General features: G+C 42.3%; 1 protein-coding gene across 3 annotated transcripts in view; it reads left to right on the top strand.

Annotated features, from left to right (window-relative positions):
- KDM4C (lysine demethylase 4C) overlaps positions 1-14628 on the top strand; it is a 459581-nt gene that overhangs the window by 429875 nt on the left and 15078 nt on the right. For all 3 annotated transcript variants that reach the window (XM_019555111.1, XM_019555112.1, XM_019555113.1), the window contains exon 21: positions 12255-12374. In XM_019555111.1, coding sequence (XP_019410656.1) covers positions 12255-12374 — 120 coding nt within the window. The remainder of the gene's footprint in view (positions 1-12254; positions 12375-14628) is intronic.

The following is a 14628-nucleotide window of genomic DNA, read 5'->3' as shown; positions in this document are numbered from 1 at the left end:
TCTCCATGCTGTCGACATCCCTCTTGAAGTGTGGCGCCCAGAACTGGACGCAGTACTCCAGCTGCGGCCTGACCAGTGCCGCATAGAGGGGGAAGATCACCTCTTTGGACCTGCTCGAGGTCCAAAGAGCTGCCCTTCTTACCCAGTAAATTAGTGTGGAGATGTAGTGGCTTGCTACCCCATGAGTGATAGTAAAGCAGGAGGCAGCTGTTCAATGTACTGGAATAAGGAAGTGGTAGCATATTACTCCCTCTTACTTCTTTGCACTTTCATGTGAGGACAAGCTGTAATCTGACTCTAGTTGTAGTTTGATTACTTGGAGGGGAAAAATCTTCTTGGATGTGTTGTAGAGATGGGGCAATGGTTTAAAATGGAGCTTTGGTGCAGCAGGAGGAGTAAAGAGGAGATGGAAACATTGTGAACTGTAAATAACAGGTATAAGTGAGAGGACGCAGTGAACGTGAATGAAGACATCAGATGGAAAGCAGGAAGTTCTGATTCATGGAGGGCAGAATGGGAAACCTGAGGGATTTTATGCAATGAGAAAGCTAGTAATGGTAGAAGCAAATGACACCAGGGATTAGAAAAAAGAAGAGTTCATGGGAATTTTGTTCTACTGTCCACATGAGGCCCGCATGAGGCCTCCTTCTGCTATTTGTGATGCTAGTGACTTCTGGAGATAGTCAGGTGTTTTTAAGAGACACCCTTGGAAGAAGATGAATTCTGGAGAAAGGAAACAAATGAAACACAGTTGATGGTAAGTATACCAAACTACCTAGCAAAAAATTAACTTTGGTTTCTGCGGTCACTATTATTATTGTTCTTTTTCATGTTATTCCCATTGTATTACCAGTTTATAATTATGGGTGTCTTAATGATTATTTATAAAGTTAATTTATCTGATCTTTAATGAAAATACCTAAATCAGCTCTTTTCAGCTAAATCCAATAACCCCAGATAACCTCTTTACATTTTACCAACTACATTTCATCACCTGTCAACATTCCCCTCCTACCCACCCCCCATCTCTCACCCATTAACTCCTATCCCCTCTGATCTTCCCTGCCATTCATTTACATTTTTACAGACCTGCATTTTGCATGTTGGTTTATGCAGCTGTTTGACCCTAGGAAGTATACAAACACCAGCAGACTCTCCCTATGTCTGAAAAAGGGTTCTTGTGTCTGAAAACTTGTAAAGAACAATTTTTCCAACTATTCAGTTGGTTTAACAAAAGCTACCACATTTAGCCAATGAACCTTGTCTGCCTAATGTTGTTAGACCAACATGGGTACAACCAACACCCCTAAATCAGGTCTTGGCATACAAAACTGAGTGCCCAACTGTGGGCCTACATCAGTTCTTGAAAACTGGCCTCTGTATTCCCATATTATGTTTCTGTTTTGAGGCTTTTATTGTCTACTGCTCCACATTATGCAGTGGGCTGTAAACTATTATATTTGCCTTAGTTCTACTCATGTTTCCTCAGTGTAGCTTGTAACTTTCCCAGAGTATCTTCAAGGGGTTTATCATTACTCCAATTTAGAAAAGTTTAAAAAAAAAAAAAAAAGTTATCAGGACATTAATCTCTGTTTTCTCAGGCCAACCTGAAAAGGGAATCAAGATCTGGGTAATAACAGGAACATGAGGACCACTGGGTTTCAACAGTTTAAGTGGTTGAACAAGCTGATGCTTTATTCCAGCTCTCCTGGGTGCATCAGTACATTACACTGGGCGGGGGAATCCCATAACAGTAGAAACATTTCTGAAGTCAAGCAGCAAGTCAAGAAGAGCACAGCCCCTAGTTGGCCTCTCCAGTACTTGTACCAGGAAGTTGTTCCCAACATTCTCCAAAAACTTCCTGGATTGCCTGTGCACTGCTGTACTGCCCTCCCTGCAGACATCAGGGTGATTGAAGTCCCCCATGAGAACCAGAGCCTGTGATCAGGAAACTTCCACTGGCAGTTTCAAGAAAGCCTTATCTACCTCTATTTATCATAGGACCAGAACTTCCATATGCAAGTATGGAAGGCCTTGAATCATGACATTATTTAAACACATGCTTAAGTGGTTCTCTAAACAGAGGTACTTCCTTGAACAGTGAACCAAACCCTTGGTAAAGGTTTCCAGATCTGGAACTAGCGGACACCCACCACTATAGCAGACACTAGGGCTGTGTGAAATGGCTGTTTCAGTTTGGTTTCAGATTCGGTTCATTTTGGAGTTTGAGATTACTGTCCTGTTTTGTTTCAGCCGAATCTGTTTTGAATGGGCTGCAAGCTTCGCACAGCCCTACTGCCCAGCTGGGTGGGGCTTGGGGCCCCAGGAGGGAGCAGGACGGGGCTGTGGGTGGCTCATCCGGGGGAGGGAGAGGGCATGGATCTCTGTTTTGTATCGCACTGGGTTGTAGGCCAGGGAAACAGCACAAAGCGGCAAGCAAGCCTGCTGGTCTGTGCTGCATGACTCAGCTCTGGAGGGAGCAGAGATCTACACTGGGGTTTCCTCGCTGCAGCTGCCTGCCCCAAGCAGCCCCATATCTCTGCTCCCTGAGGGGCCAGATCATGCATCAGGGACTGGCACTGCCCTGCTAGGCAACCTGGCTCTGCACAGAGCAGAGATCTACACTGAGGATCTCCTCATTGCGCTGCACTGGATCTCTGGTCCCTGTAGAGGCAGGTTGTGCAGCAGGGACCAGCACTGCCCTGCCACGTGACCTGGCTCCACAGGGAGCAGAGATCTGTGCCAGGGGTTTCCTCACCACTGCTGTCCGTCCCAGGTAGCCCCACACCGCTGCAGGGCAGGCAGTGGCGGCGAGAAGACCCCCAGGACAGATCTCTGCTCCCTGTGGAGCTGAGTTGTGTGGCAGGACAGCATCGTACCGCTGTTTCCCTGTAAGCCCGGCTCCAAAACGTCGACATTTTTTGAAACATTTTGGATACCTCGTTTCATTTTGGAGATGTTTCAGAGCCTGGTGTTTCAATTCGGATTCGGTGTTCTGGGCACCAACACAGCCTGAAACACCTCCAAAATGAAATAGCTGCTGAAATTTTGCACAGCCCTAGCAGACATCCACCCCAGCATCACCCTTGTTGCTCTCCCCTTTGACCCTAACCCAGAGACTTTCAACAAGTCTATCTCCATTCATTCTGGAGCTCTGTGCAGTTATATAGCTCTTTTACATAGAGAGCAACTCCTCCTCATTTCCCTTGTTTGTCCTTCCTGAAGTGTTTATACCAGAGGTAGGTAACCCCTGGCACATGTGCCAGAGCATGGCATGGATGCCTCAGGGAAGGGGCTTTGACTGGGTTGGCACAAGGATTGGGCCCCTCGCAGCTCCCCCACTGTCTGTCCCTGGCACACCAACATCTTAGTGTTGTGAAGGCTGTGGCTATTTTTGGCACTCTGCTCAAAAGTGTTGTTTACCCCTGGTTTATACCCATCCATGGCAGTACTCCAGTTATTTATCTAGTCATATTTATGTTTGTGGCTAAAACATAGAAGTACCTAAACCAGAAATTGTGTTGTATGTTTGTATAATTAAATTGTTGTTGTTGTTAAAGGGATAGAAGGAGGGATGGGGGATCCATTTTTGGCAAATTAGAAATATCATTGGCTTGGAAAGATACGTTTTGCAAGTTACAGTCAAGCATAAAACAAAAATACTAAGAAGAGCTGGATCCAACACTTCAGGCCTTTGCAATGTGTTGTCCTCTTGACATTATTTAAAGTGAAACTGCCATCACTGGGGTTACTTACATGAATTGGCCCTTTACCAGTGTAAAGGAGAACCTAGTTAATTGTGAGCTTACTTTTTCTTTCAGTTGTCAAATGAGATAGTCCAGTCATTATGTATGTGACAGAAAATGTCCTTATCCGCCAGGTTACACAAGTGAAAATTGTTTAACGAATTACAGAAAAATGGACTGGCATGGAGCACAGGTGGCCTGCCTGCAGCACACATGCCAAAAGTGGCATGGGCAGCCTCTGTGTGTAGCACACAATAGATTGGAGAAGGGACAGACAACACAGTGGCATATAGGTCAGGGAGCAGAAAGCAGAGCCTCAGATTAGGTAGGGAGCACCAGGCAGAAAGCAGAGCAACAGATCAGGCAGAGAGCACAGAGCAAGGAGTAGAAAGAAGAGCAACAAGTTGGGTGGGGGAAAAGGGTCAGCGTGACATTCAGCGAATGTGTGGGGGGCTATTTGTGGTGCACCTTCCAAAAAGGAAGGCCCCCATTGGAATAGAGTACCAATGGAGGAGGTTATACCATGTGCCCTTAAAAGGCATGTAAGAATGGGCCATCTTTCTCCAATAGTTCGAGAGAACAGACTTTGTTATCCCAGTCCATCAACACAACTTAAAAAGCAAAAGTGAGTCAGGCTCTAGAACTGTTAGAGAGAGAGATGGCTCGTTCTTATCCATACCTTGACAGCGTTCCAAGGGGAAGCTTTAAGGACAAAGTATTGATGAACAGTATTTCCAATGTACTTTGTTCTGTATACCATAAACAGGCTTTTGTTCAACATTTGACAACATGTATCTTATCTCTCCATTTTTCTGATCTTTTTTTGTGGTCAGTGCAAAGGTGATCCAGTTCCTTGTGTTACAGTTAAAGATTCCTGAATGATTCAGTATTCAGTTTGAAAAATGCTTTGCATTCAAGTAAATAGCCCTGCTGTTCTAGTGGCCAGTATCATTCAGTAACTATGGAAGTGGGTGCTAAGAGCAGGATCATCTGCATGTTGATCCTTTTTACTATCTAATATTTCATTTTCCTTTTCCTTTCAAAGCCTGCTGCAGTAAAGCAGTGGAAAGAACTGGGTTTAGCAATCTCCTGCGGAAAAAGTTTTGATCTTATCAAGATGGAAATTGATTTTCTTGATATAAGAAGTTCCACAGAGTGCACATGCAATAGTATGAGTAGGAGGTAAAGTACTGCTCTTCAGCCAAGACATGCCAGTCTCCAGTAAACCTATGGCTGCATACACACAGACATTCAGACAAAGCTATCAGTGAGGAGGATCAAACCTGGGTCATTCTTCACTTTATCTTCGTTTGAGTTAGAGAGAGATATGATCTCATACATTAAGCCAGCTTTCTATAATAACATGAAAACCAATTAGCAAAAGCCAGATCTGCCAAAACGATGCAGTTCCTTTCAGTGTGAATGAATGACACTGGCATTTCTTCTGTTTTGAGTGGGATCATTTTCTAGCAGTATTCCTGTTTATTCGTGCAGTTTTTAAACTCGGCACACAAAATAATTATTTTGTCCATGAAAGTGTTGTTAACTCTGCACCTTTCTTCCTCATTTTCTTAAAACATCCAAACCAATCTGTAATAAAAGATTTTCAGGCCTACATTATTATGTAGAAACAATGATTGTATGACCATTGTCTGCCTGATTTTGATTGACAAATTTTTGTACTCCAATCCAAGGCAGAGAGAAAAAAAAATGTAAAAGGTTAGGAACCAATTTAATCCCCAAAGGGATCAAGCTGTTTGAGTTTTAAACTAACCCTATAAAGGCAGAAAATTATACAGCTAATGAAGAGCTTTGCCTGCTGATAGTCAGCAAGCATGTATCAGTAGTAGTTCTGTCACTTAAGAATATTCACAGATATTTCTTTGTGAGCTTTTCACTTTTCATTTCCTTAAGAAGAAAAACATGATTCTTAAAGCAATGCAGTTATTAGACCTATTGCAGCCTTTAGATTCTTTTCATTGTATTCCTTTATCTAATAGCTGCTTTCCTTCACCTGCAGGAAAAAAGGTAAATTCAAATTTGTTTTACTTAATAAAATATCCTACCTCGACTATACCAGCATTTTCCTTTGTTAGTAGTTTTCAATATCCTTCAGGTCATATTTTCTTTAAATTAGCTTTCATTGATATTCATAGCCATAAAATGATTTCTTCTTTACTCCAGCTCAATACAGACATTAAAGAACACAGTTATTTCTTCCCCTCCCACTTTAACTTCCAGGCTTCTTTTAGTTGGTGCCTTAAAATATCTACAGAGAATATTCTTACGGACATTGAATTCTAGTCCTGTTGATTTTGATGACCACATCACAGAATTTTCTTTTTAATTGGGGTTCACTGAAGATATTGTAAAGCAGTGCTCAATTTGCTCAATCTGTGCTGCTTTGGGTGAAGCACAGAAAAAGCCAAGGGCTCTGATGTTTCATTTTCCCATAATAATTATAAAATTTGTAATAGAAAAATTAATAATGTCATTGCTTCGCAAAACACTTGGTTAAAATGAAATTTGAAACATTGAGAAAACATCTGAGTTTGGCTTTCTTTGTCAATAATCAGAATACTAATCCTTCTGATCCTTCTGTATCATTTTATTCATCTCATCTAGAACCAGAACTTCCATACACAAGTATGGAAGGCCCTGAATCATGAAATTATTTAAGCACATGCTAAAGGGTTCCCTAAACAGAGATACTTCCTTGAACAGTGGACTAAACCCTTGGTAAAGGTTTCCAGATTTGGAACTAGCTTCCAGAATTGAATAACTGCTCCAAAGTCCATTCAATTTAAGACATTCTTAATAACCATGTTATCTGATAAAGCTATTATATCATAATTGGAATTTTAAAAAAATATCTATTGATATATATCAAACAAAGACTCCTCCAGACTTTACTTTTGTATCAGATCAATAGGCAGAGAAAGAAGAATATTTAAAGACTCCCATGTAAGACTGGTGGGGCTCTGCATAGCAGTGTACTGTATTCACTCAAGTAGAAAATGACCCTGATTATAAGACAACCCCCGCAATAATCGGATTCTATATATGGAAGATCTATAAATTTGTTATAATTTTTCAGGTATAGACTCTAATTGTTGGAGGCTTGGCTTAAATTTGTCCCTCTGCCTCTGCTACAGCAGGGAAAATATATCTGGGAGGTCAGGTAGCCCTTTACACTCTGCTTCTCCCCCAGCTTTTTCCCCTGGCAGTCCCTTCCTCCTTTCCTTATTGTCAGACCCTGCTGTCCCTGAGCACATGAAAGTGAGGAGCAGGCGTGAAAAAAATAGCCTTAAAATTAAACATAGCTGTATCAATTTGTATATAGTACCCATGAATTTAGTTTATCCAGAATAGATGCATGTTACCTTTTTGTGAAACTGCTGCAGGTTTTAGCAAAGGTACTCCATAAATGCACTAAACGTGTGCCAGGTTGGGAGAGGAAGTGGCAGGGGGATTCTGGGTGAACTGCATACAATATCTCGCCTCACCATGACTTGAAAATGAGTTGGTGGTAAGAATGGCTATGCTTGACACTACCATATATCTTATTCAGTTGGGCTACACTAACGTTTCTTGTGGTAGGTTCCTATCAGCATGTTTGCCCTATGTGTGGGCCATGTGTTTTATAGACATACTCAGTGTTGGCTGTATTTCATCAACTTCATAGTTTGTTTCCATTACTGAGCACATGCTGCTTTTGGCAGCAGTTTAATAATCAATGGTGTATTTAGTGAGGTGAGATTTCCTTGTATGCAATTATAAGACAAGGAGATTTTTCCCCTATGCCTGGTGTGGGGGAGAGACCTCATCTTTTACTCAAGGAAATAGTACCGAGGTTTACCTGCTTGTTGTGAGTTTATAAGAAGACCATGAAGTTAATTTGAGAAGAGGCATGATATTATATAAGCAAGTAAAAAAACAGAGGCTGTCAATAGCAATTCATTGGCAGAAACTTAACAGACAATGCAGGAGCCATCCATGCTGGGCTTTCTCTTGGATCCAGACCCACTGGTCAACCAGTTTTCTGATCCTAGATCCATGTCCTAAGATCATGCTGACTCAAACCAAAAGAATTCCAAGCCAACGTTTGAAATGGTGATTCCCCAATGCATTCTACACTCGAGATAATCCTTCACTTGATTTGCCATTTCCATATAATTTACCCATCCTGCTTTTGAATCCTCTGAAATCTCTTCTTACAAGCCATGGGATTTAGTTCAAATGCAAAGGACAGGGTCACTTTAAATTGGCCCTCATCCTGAAAGTCACCTATTTGGCTGAAGGTATCTATGGTCTTTACTCCAAGTAAGGGCATGAGGGAAAAAAAAGGAGTTGATCTCTGAGAGCCACTCTAATTAAAGCGCTTGCACCGTCAGATGTATTCAGCATTTAATGCTTCAGAATGATGAGCTTTAGTTAAAGTGCCCCCGCTGCCATTTTGAAGTGCAGGGACACTGACTATATGTGATGTGGAGGCTGCTGGAGCATGCTAATTAATATGCACCAGGAAACGTGATTAATTGAGTCTGCTCTGTCATGCTAATTGACACGCATCAGAGCAGATGCCCAGCACATGTATAGGTGCTCTTTAGGTCCCCAGTTCCCCCATTGTACAAGGTCCAGTTCATGCTGACAGCAGTGGTCTCTTTCTGCCTTGTTACCCTGGCAGTGTGCATTCTCCTTTTAGCATTGGTATTTTCATTTATCTGCCAGGTATAACTTGTCTCTCAAACTACAACTTCTGCTATGCCAGAACCTGCTAAGGAGTTTGGGAGCCCTGTCTGGATGGGGCCTAATCATTGTTGCATTCCTGCCATCCTGTTTTCCACTTTTCTAGGAATAATCTGATCCAATATGACCTGTCCTGGGGGCACTGACTAACTATGCAAGGGGGAAATTTTGCCTCTGATCAGCGTCTTACAGCAAAGTTGTCAGCTCTGATGTGATCCATTATTTAGCCTTTAGTTTTCTCTAACTGAACTTATTTCAGCTTCTCATAATTCATTGTTCCTATCTGTCTTCTCCCTAATACACTCCCCAAAAGAGTATAGGACACCATTTTTTTTCTACCGTGCTTAATTTAATGCTGAAAATTTACTACCATCATGCCATTCCCCGCTGCTCCTTCCACCGTGTCATTGTTACAGGGATAGTTAATGATCCTTTTCCTGGTCCCTGTGAGCAAACCCCTCAGATCTAATGTCTTCATCCATCTCTGGGTGGAATCCCAAGACTCTGAGACTTTTAGACCAGGTCATAACCTAAAGTGCCCTGTGTGTTAGGTTTAAGAATCTCTGATTTAGTATGGTACCTAAGAAACCACAGTAATTCCAGTGTTAGAATCTAGGCTGCAGCCTCTCAATTTGATCGCCTCCTTATGTTTGTGGGTCATGGGTTGGATCAAACTTAGGAGCAGTAGCTTAACTAAGATGGGATGACCAGGGCAGACTTGGGGAAAGGCTGGAGAAAAATAACAGCTACCATTACAGCCACATTATCATGCTGGTGTCACGAGAAGCCACTGCTGTACCTGTGCATTGTCACTGTCCACTACCCAGTTGCCCTGTTATACCTCTGTTCAGGAACTGCATATGGATTGGCATCAATATTGCTAGGCACAACATGAGTTTAAATATGACGGGTTTGAAGAAATTTGTGATAGCAAGGTAATGTTCAGATTAAAATCACAAGGATTATCAGTGGTCTCATTTGAGAGAAATTCTTCTCACTTTCACTTTGCTATCCATAATCATCAGGGTGTAACATTTTGGTTTTATTTAAGATGTGTTGTTTTACAGAGAAATACATTTCTTTCCTTTCAGTATAATGGGTCAGATCTCAACGGTAAATGCTTGGTGGTAAATTTGATTTCTCTTGTGAAAGTAATAATGCTTGTTTTAAAGTATTTTGCGTGAATTTCCTAATCAGAATGGAAGTGGTGCCGAGAACCAGATCAGGGGTTCTCAACTTTTTTAGACTCAAAGCACCCCTTGCAAAATGCCAGTGTTACTTGTTGTGTTCTTTTGTTGCAAAGAATTCACAAGACCATAAAAGGTCAGAATGATTTAAACTCTGTAGTTTCCTATTTGACATCTCTGGGTTTATCTTATGAATCATGTTTGCACACTTAACGGTGTTAATGTTGTATTGCACCCTGCATCACCTTCGACAAAATCTCATAGCACCCCGAGGTGGTATGGCACCCTGGGTGAAAATCAAAGAAACTAGATATTAGGCAGGCTTCTTCAAACAACTTGTCAGTGTACCTCAATCCTGCTTTCCAACAGCCCTGCTATATTTCAATTCTAGATCTGTCACTAGTGGCATATACAGTGCTGGGTTAATGCAATTGAATTTACTTTCAGTTATGACTTGAGTCACAATTCGAAACTATGACCATATTTACATGGTCAGAGGGCTGGCAAAGAGAATCTCTGGGGAAGACTGCAAGCACTAGAGGCCTACTCAGTGATCATAGAATTAGCATAATTCTCTTCTCTGGTCCTTCTACATTGGGGGTTGTATGTGGTAAAAGGGCATGTGGCTTATGTGAATAGTTTCTTGGTTAATCTGGCCTGGCAGGGCAGTCCATAGAGAGAGTTCATAGCCAGCAAAAGGATTACTTTGTTCTATTTTACACCAGGAACCCAGCCCAGAATTTGAGTAGTTCAAGAATGGTAGTAGCCAATTTTCCCTTCCCCTGCTACAACTCCTTTGAGGTGCAGCCCAGAATGTCTCTTTACGGCCCCAGTTTGGCTTAGGTGGTGGACACAAGAACTATTGGAGTCCTTCCAAAAAGGGAGCAGCTGGTACATTCTAATTGTCCCGTGTGAACGTGCTGAGCGTGATTCAAATGCAGCAAACCTGCTCTGACTTTAACCCTAGATGAAGGAGTGTCAGAGTTGGGACGGATTGCTGCATTTGAATCATTCTCAGTTGATTCGCACACAACAATTGGAATGTACCAGGTGCTACCCTTTTGAAACAGTCTCCTTTTGAAAGGGCTCTAAGTGTTCTTTCATTTGTCCATACCCTTAGGCTACATACACACATTCAAAAAGCCCAAGGTGAAATCTATCTAAGTTACACAATTTTCTGTAAGTGGTGTAGATCAGATCAATAGTGAACAGAACACACATTCATCCTTTGGTGGGGGAGGAAGGTAGGGACAAATCTTAGACCAGGTTCCATCATTTTTAAACCAGTCTATATGCGCTGAACTTCTGTTATGCGTATAGACTGGTTTCTGAGCTCTGATACTGGTAAAAGTGAAATGTCTATACCTGGCCTTATTATCTGACTGCATTTCCAATGCTCCTGACACTGAATGGTGTCAAATGTACCAAAATGAACCCATTACCTACACTTACATATGGCTGGAGGTGTTTTGGATCTGCCCAACCACTTGTAAATAGTTGTAAATTGTCCTTTCACAGCATCTACTGAAATGAACTCTGGCTCATGAAAACTCATGCTATATATCTTGGGTTTAGTTTATAAGGTTAAATCTACCCTGCCTTTCACTTGTAAATAGTTTGGATTGCAACACAGTACCATAACTTTGTCTTACTTGGGCAAAATAAAATGTTCATCTGCTAGCACACCAGGCAGCACAAAAGAAAAACTCCTTGCCATACCCTAGACAGAAAAAATGAAGTTCTTAACTCTAAACTATTAATCTCTTTCTGTATTTCTCTAAGCTGGTAATTCTCAACTAGGGTGCTGTGGCATCCCAGGGTGCTTTGAGTTCCTTTCAAGGGTGCTGTAGGTTGCCATGCAATGTTAGCACTGTTAGGTGTGGAAATACGATTCACAAAATAAATGCAGGAATTTCAAATAAGAATCCATAGCATTAAAAATATCCTGACCTGCTGTGGTCTGAGTGACTTGCAACAGAAGAAGTGCTTTATTATTTTTCCACAGCCAAAATACAGGTGAAAACTAAGTGTTTTTGAGGGGTGCGTTGAGTCTAATGAAGAGGTGTCTTGAGTCTGACAAGTTTGAGAACCACTGCACTAAGCAGACAATTCACTGATGTGCTTGCTCTGTGTAGTTTGACCAGTCACGTGTACATTTTGTCAGTAAAGTTGGCTTCTAGCAGGAATGCTTTTGAGTTAGCAACACATGAATTGCTCAAATATGTAAAAGAAAATAACCCTAGCAAACACATAACTGCATTTTAAATCCCCATTTCCAACATGTGACAGAAATGGATTTGAGAAGGGCAGCAAAGTTGCTGATAATTTTCTGATTTATACGCGTTGCTTTGACATTGTGACATCAAGTTGCTCAAAGTGTTTCTTTGGTCACTATTTTCTTCTTGCAAAAATGAACAGCGTTTTTTTGCTAGCCTGTTAGCAGGCTTATAATGCTGCAAACACACATGATAATAACTCCTCTCCAATTATCAAGTTGTAATTTTACTGGTAATTTTAAAATGTATTGGCCTACTCACTGACTTGAGAAACGATCTCTTTTTTTTATAAATAGAGCAGAGATTGCCTAAAACTGGGTCCACCTGCAGAGGGAGAGGTTGTTCAAGTGAAATGGCCTGATGGAAAGCTGTATAGTGCAAAATATCTGGGAACAAATGTAGCTCACATGTATCAGGTGAGTGCCTTTCTTTATTACTATGTGCCTGTCTTCCAAATGTCTTTATGTCTGCTACAAATAACTCATTCTGCTCCAGACCTAAAATGCCCCTGCTGGTTTTAAAACAGTGGAACTTGGTCATGACTCCTAAAGGGTGATGCATTTACATTAACTGGTAAAATGGCCCCAAATGTTTACAAGAACAATAGAGTCATAGAGATTTGTAATTCTACTTGTCCTCCAGAAGGAAAGCAATTTTATAGGAATCTAGTGTTGTTCAGTGGAGTTCTTCCTGTGAAGGTGGAGAGTTGGATTGTTAAGACTGCAGGGTGATACAATGTTGTTCTCTTTTTGCTGTTTGTTTTTATCATCAGGTAATATTTTAATGGGCAGCTGATATTATTCATTCAGAGGCAGTTCCGAAAAGGATGAAGGACAGTGCAAAACACAGTAAAGTAGTATATTTTCAGCCTTTTGATGAGGCGATGTTATGTTGATTGACCACATACTTACCAATATGTTATATACTTTGTAAAAGGAAAAGCAAATGGAGGACTGTGGGCAAGACGCAAAATCTGACTTGTGGTTTCAGAGACAGCATATTTGTGTTTTATAGACATGTATTTAAGACAGATAAGTTATCTTTGAGTCCCCAAGTGGATAGTGGAAACTGCACAAAGAATCAGTAAAATAATAACACTTTTTAAGAGTAAGAATGTGCTGTATTTTCTTTATATATCTAGTGTTTTTCACATACATTATTCTTCCTTTTTGAGAGCTTCACCACGTCTACATGAAAGTGCTCAAGTATTGCAATATCCACAGTAAATGAAGGCACGCAGAGGTTAGGTGACTTCTTCTGATAACATTTTCACTTCTGCCAATGACTTTTAGTCAAACTGAGGTCCCCAGGTTCCTGATCTCTTGCACAAATCTCTGAACTCTCCTGGTTCCCTTATGTTTACAGCTTGTATTATGTTTTGAAGATAAAAGGATGTACATAAAAACCTGTGCACAGTTGTTTTACAGACCGACTTATCTTTACAACATTTTAAAAACAATTCATCCTCATGAGAACCAGTTTCACAGGTAGAAAAACTGAGGAAGTGAAGTGAAATCTTCACCTCCCCACCCTTCCCCTCTGATACCATTACAATGGGTGGAACTACATAAGGAGGTTCTGAAAGGCCCCTGTCTGGCTACAGGAGAATTCTCTTGGCATAGGAGCTATAGACAACCACTCTATTCCTGCCTTTCAGTGACCCCTTGCAAGCCCTATGACGGGGCATGGAGAAGGCAAAAAGGGCAACATGTTAGGTCAAGGTTGCCACACACGGTACTGCAGGTATTCTGACAAATGCGGCAGCTCCAAGAGCAGGGGTGGGCAAAATATGACCCATGGGTTGTATCTGGCCTGCCAGTTGATCCTACCTAGCCTGCCAGCCACCTCCGGGAGCCTCAGGATGGAGGGATGTGCCCTGCACCACTCTACTTTGTCCTGCCGCAGCTGGGGCTGGGTAATACAGCACACATACTCCTCTATTCTCCCCGCTCCCCGCCCCCCCGAGCATCCATCCCCTCTGCCTGGCTTCCTGTTGGTGCTGCAACTGGCAGCCGGGCCCACATGGGACAGGGCATGAGGTGTACTGCCAAGTAGCCATCCTGTCTGTCTGCTTGCCCACCACAATGAGTCACTGCCACTGCAGCATCACTAGGAGATGAGTCCACATCAGCTGGGGGGTGGGGCTTGGCTTAGGGCATTGGCCCCCAACTTTTCTGGTGCAGCATGGTGGCAGCAGCTCATTGCAACAGGTGGGACAGCTATTCAGCATGCTGCATTGCACCCTGTCCTGTGCAGGCCTAGCTGCCAGCAGCCACAGTGCCAGGACTGTGCAATGCCAACAGGAAGCAGGCAGGGAGGAAGGGATGAATGCAGGAGGATGGAGGAGTCTGTGCAGTATGCAGCCCAGCCCAGCCCAGCCCAGCCCCAGCTACAGCAGACTGGAGTGGCTCCCAGTTGGAGCCAGTGGGCTGGATAGGATCAATTGGCATCTCCCCAGCCCCACCTCCAGCCCTCAATGTCTCGCCAAAACTCTTTAAGCGGCCCTCCAGTCAATAATTCGCCACCTGTGCCCGAGAGCAAATGGAAGGACTACCCCCCAAATTATATTGGAGGCTATGGATCAGCTCAGAGTTAGGAAGCTCCCCTAGTGTATTATTGGGAAAAAAAACCCTTCAACAAACCTATTCTACTCTGATAAAGGAATTCTTA

The sequence above is a fragment of the Crocodylus porosus genome, unplaced genomic scaffold (assembly GCF_001723895.1).
Source record: "Crocodylus porosus isolate Cpor-Errol unplaced genomic scaffold, CroPor_comp1, whole genome shotgun sequence".
In the NCBI taxonomy this organism is placed as follows: domain Eukaryota; kingdom Metazoa; phylum Chordata; order Crocodylia; family Crocodylidae; genus Crocodylus; species Crocodylus porosus.
Note: the sequence above shows the minus strand (reverse complement) of the source record. Positions and strands in the feature narration are given on the sequence as shown.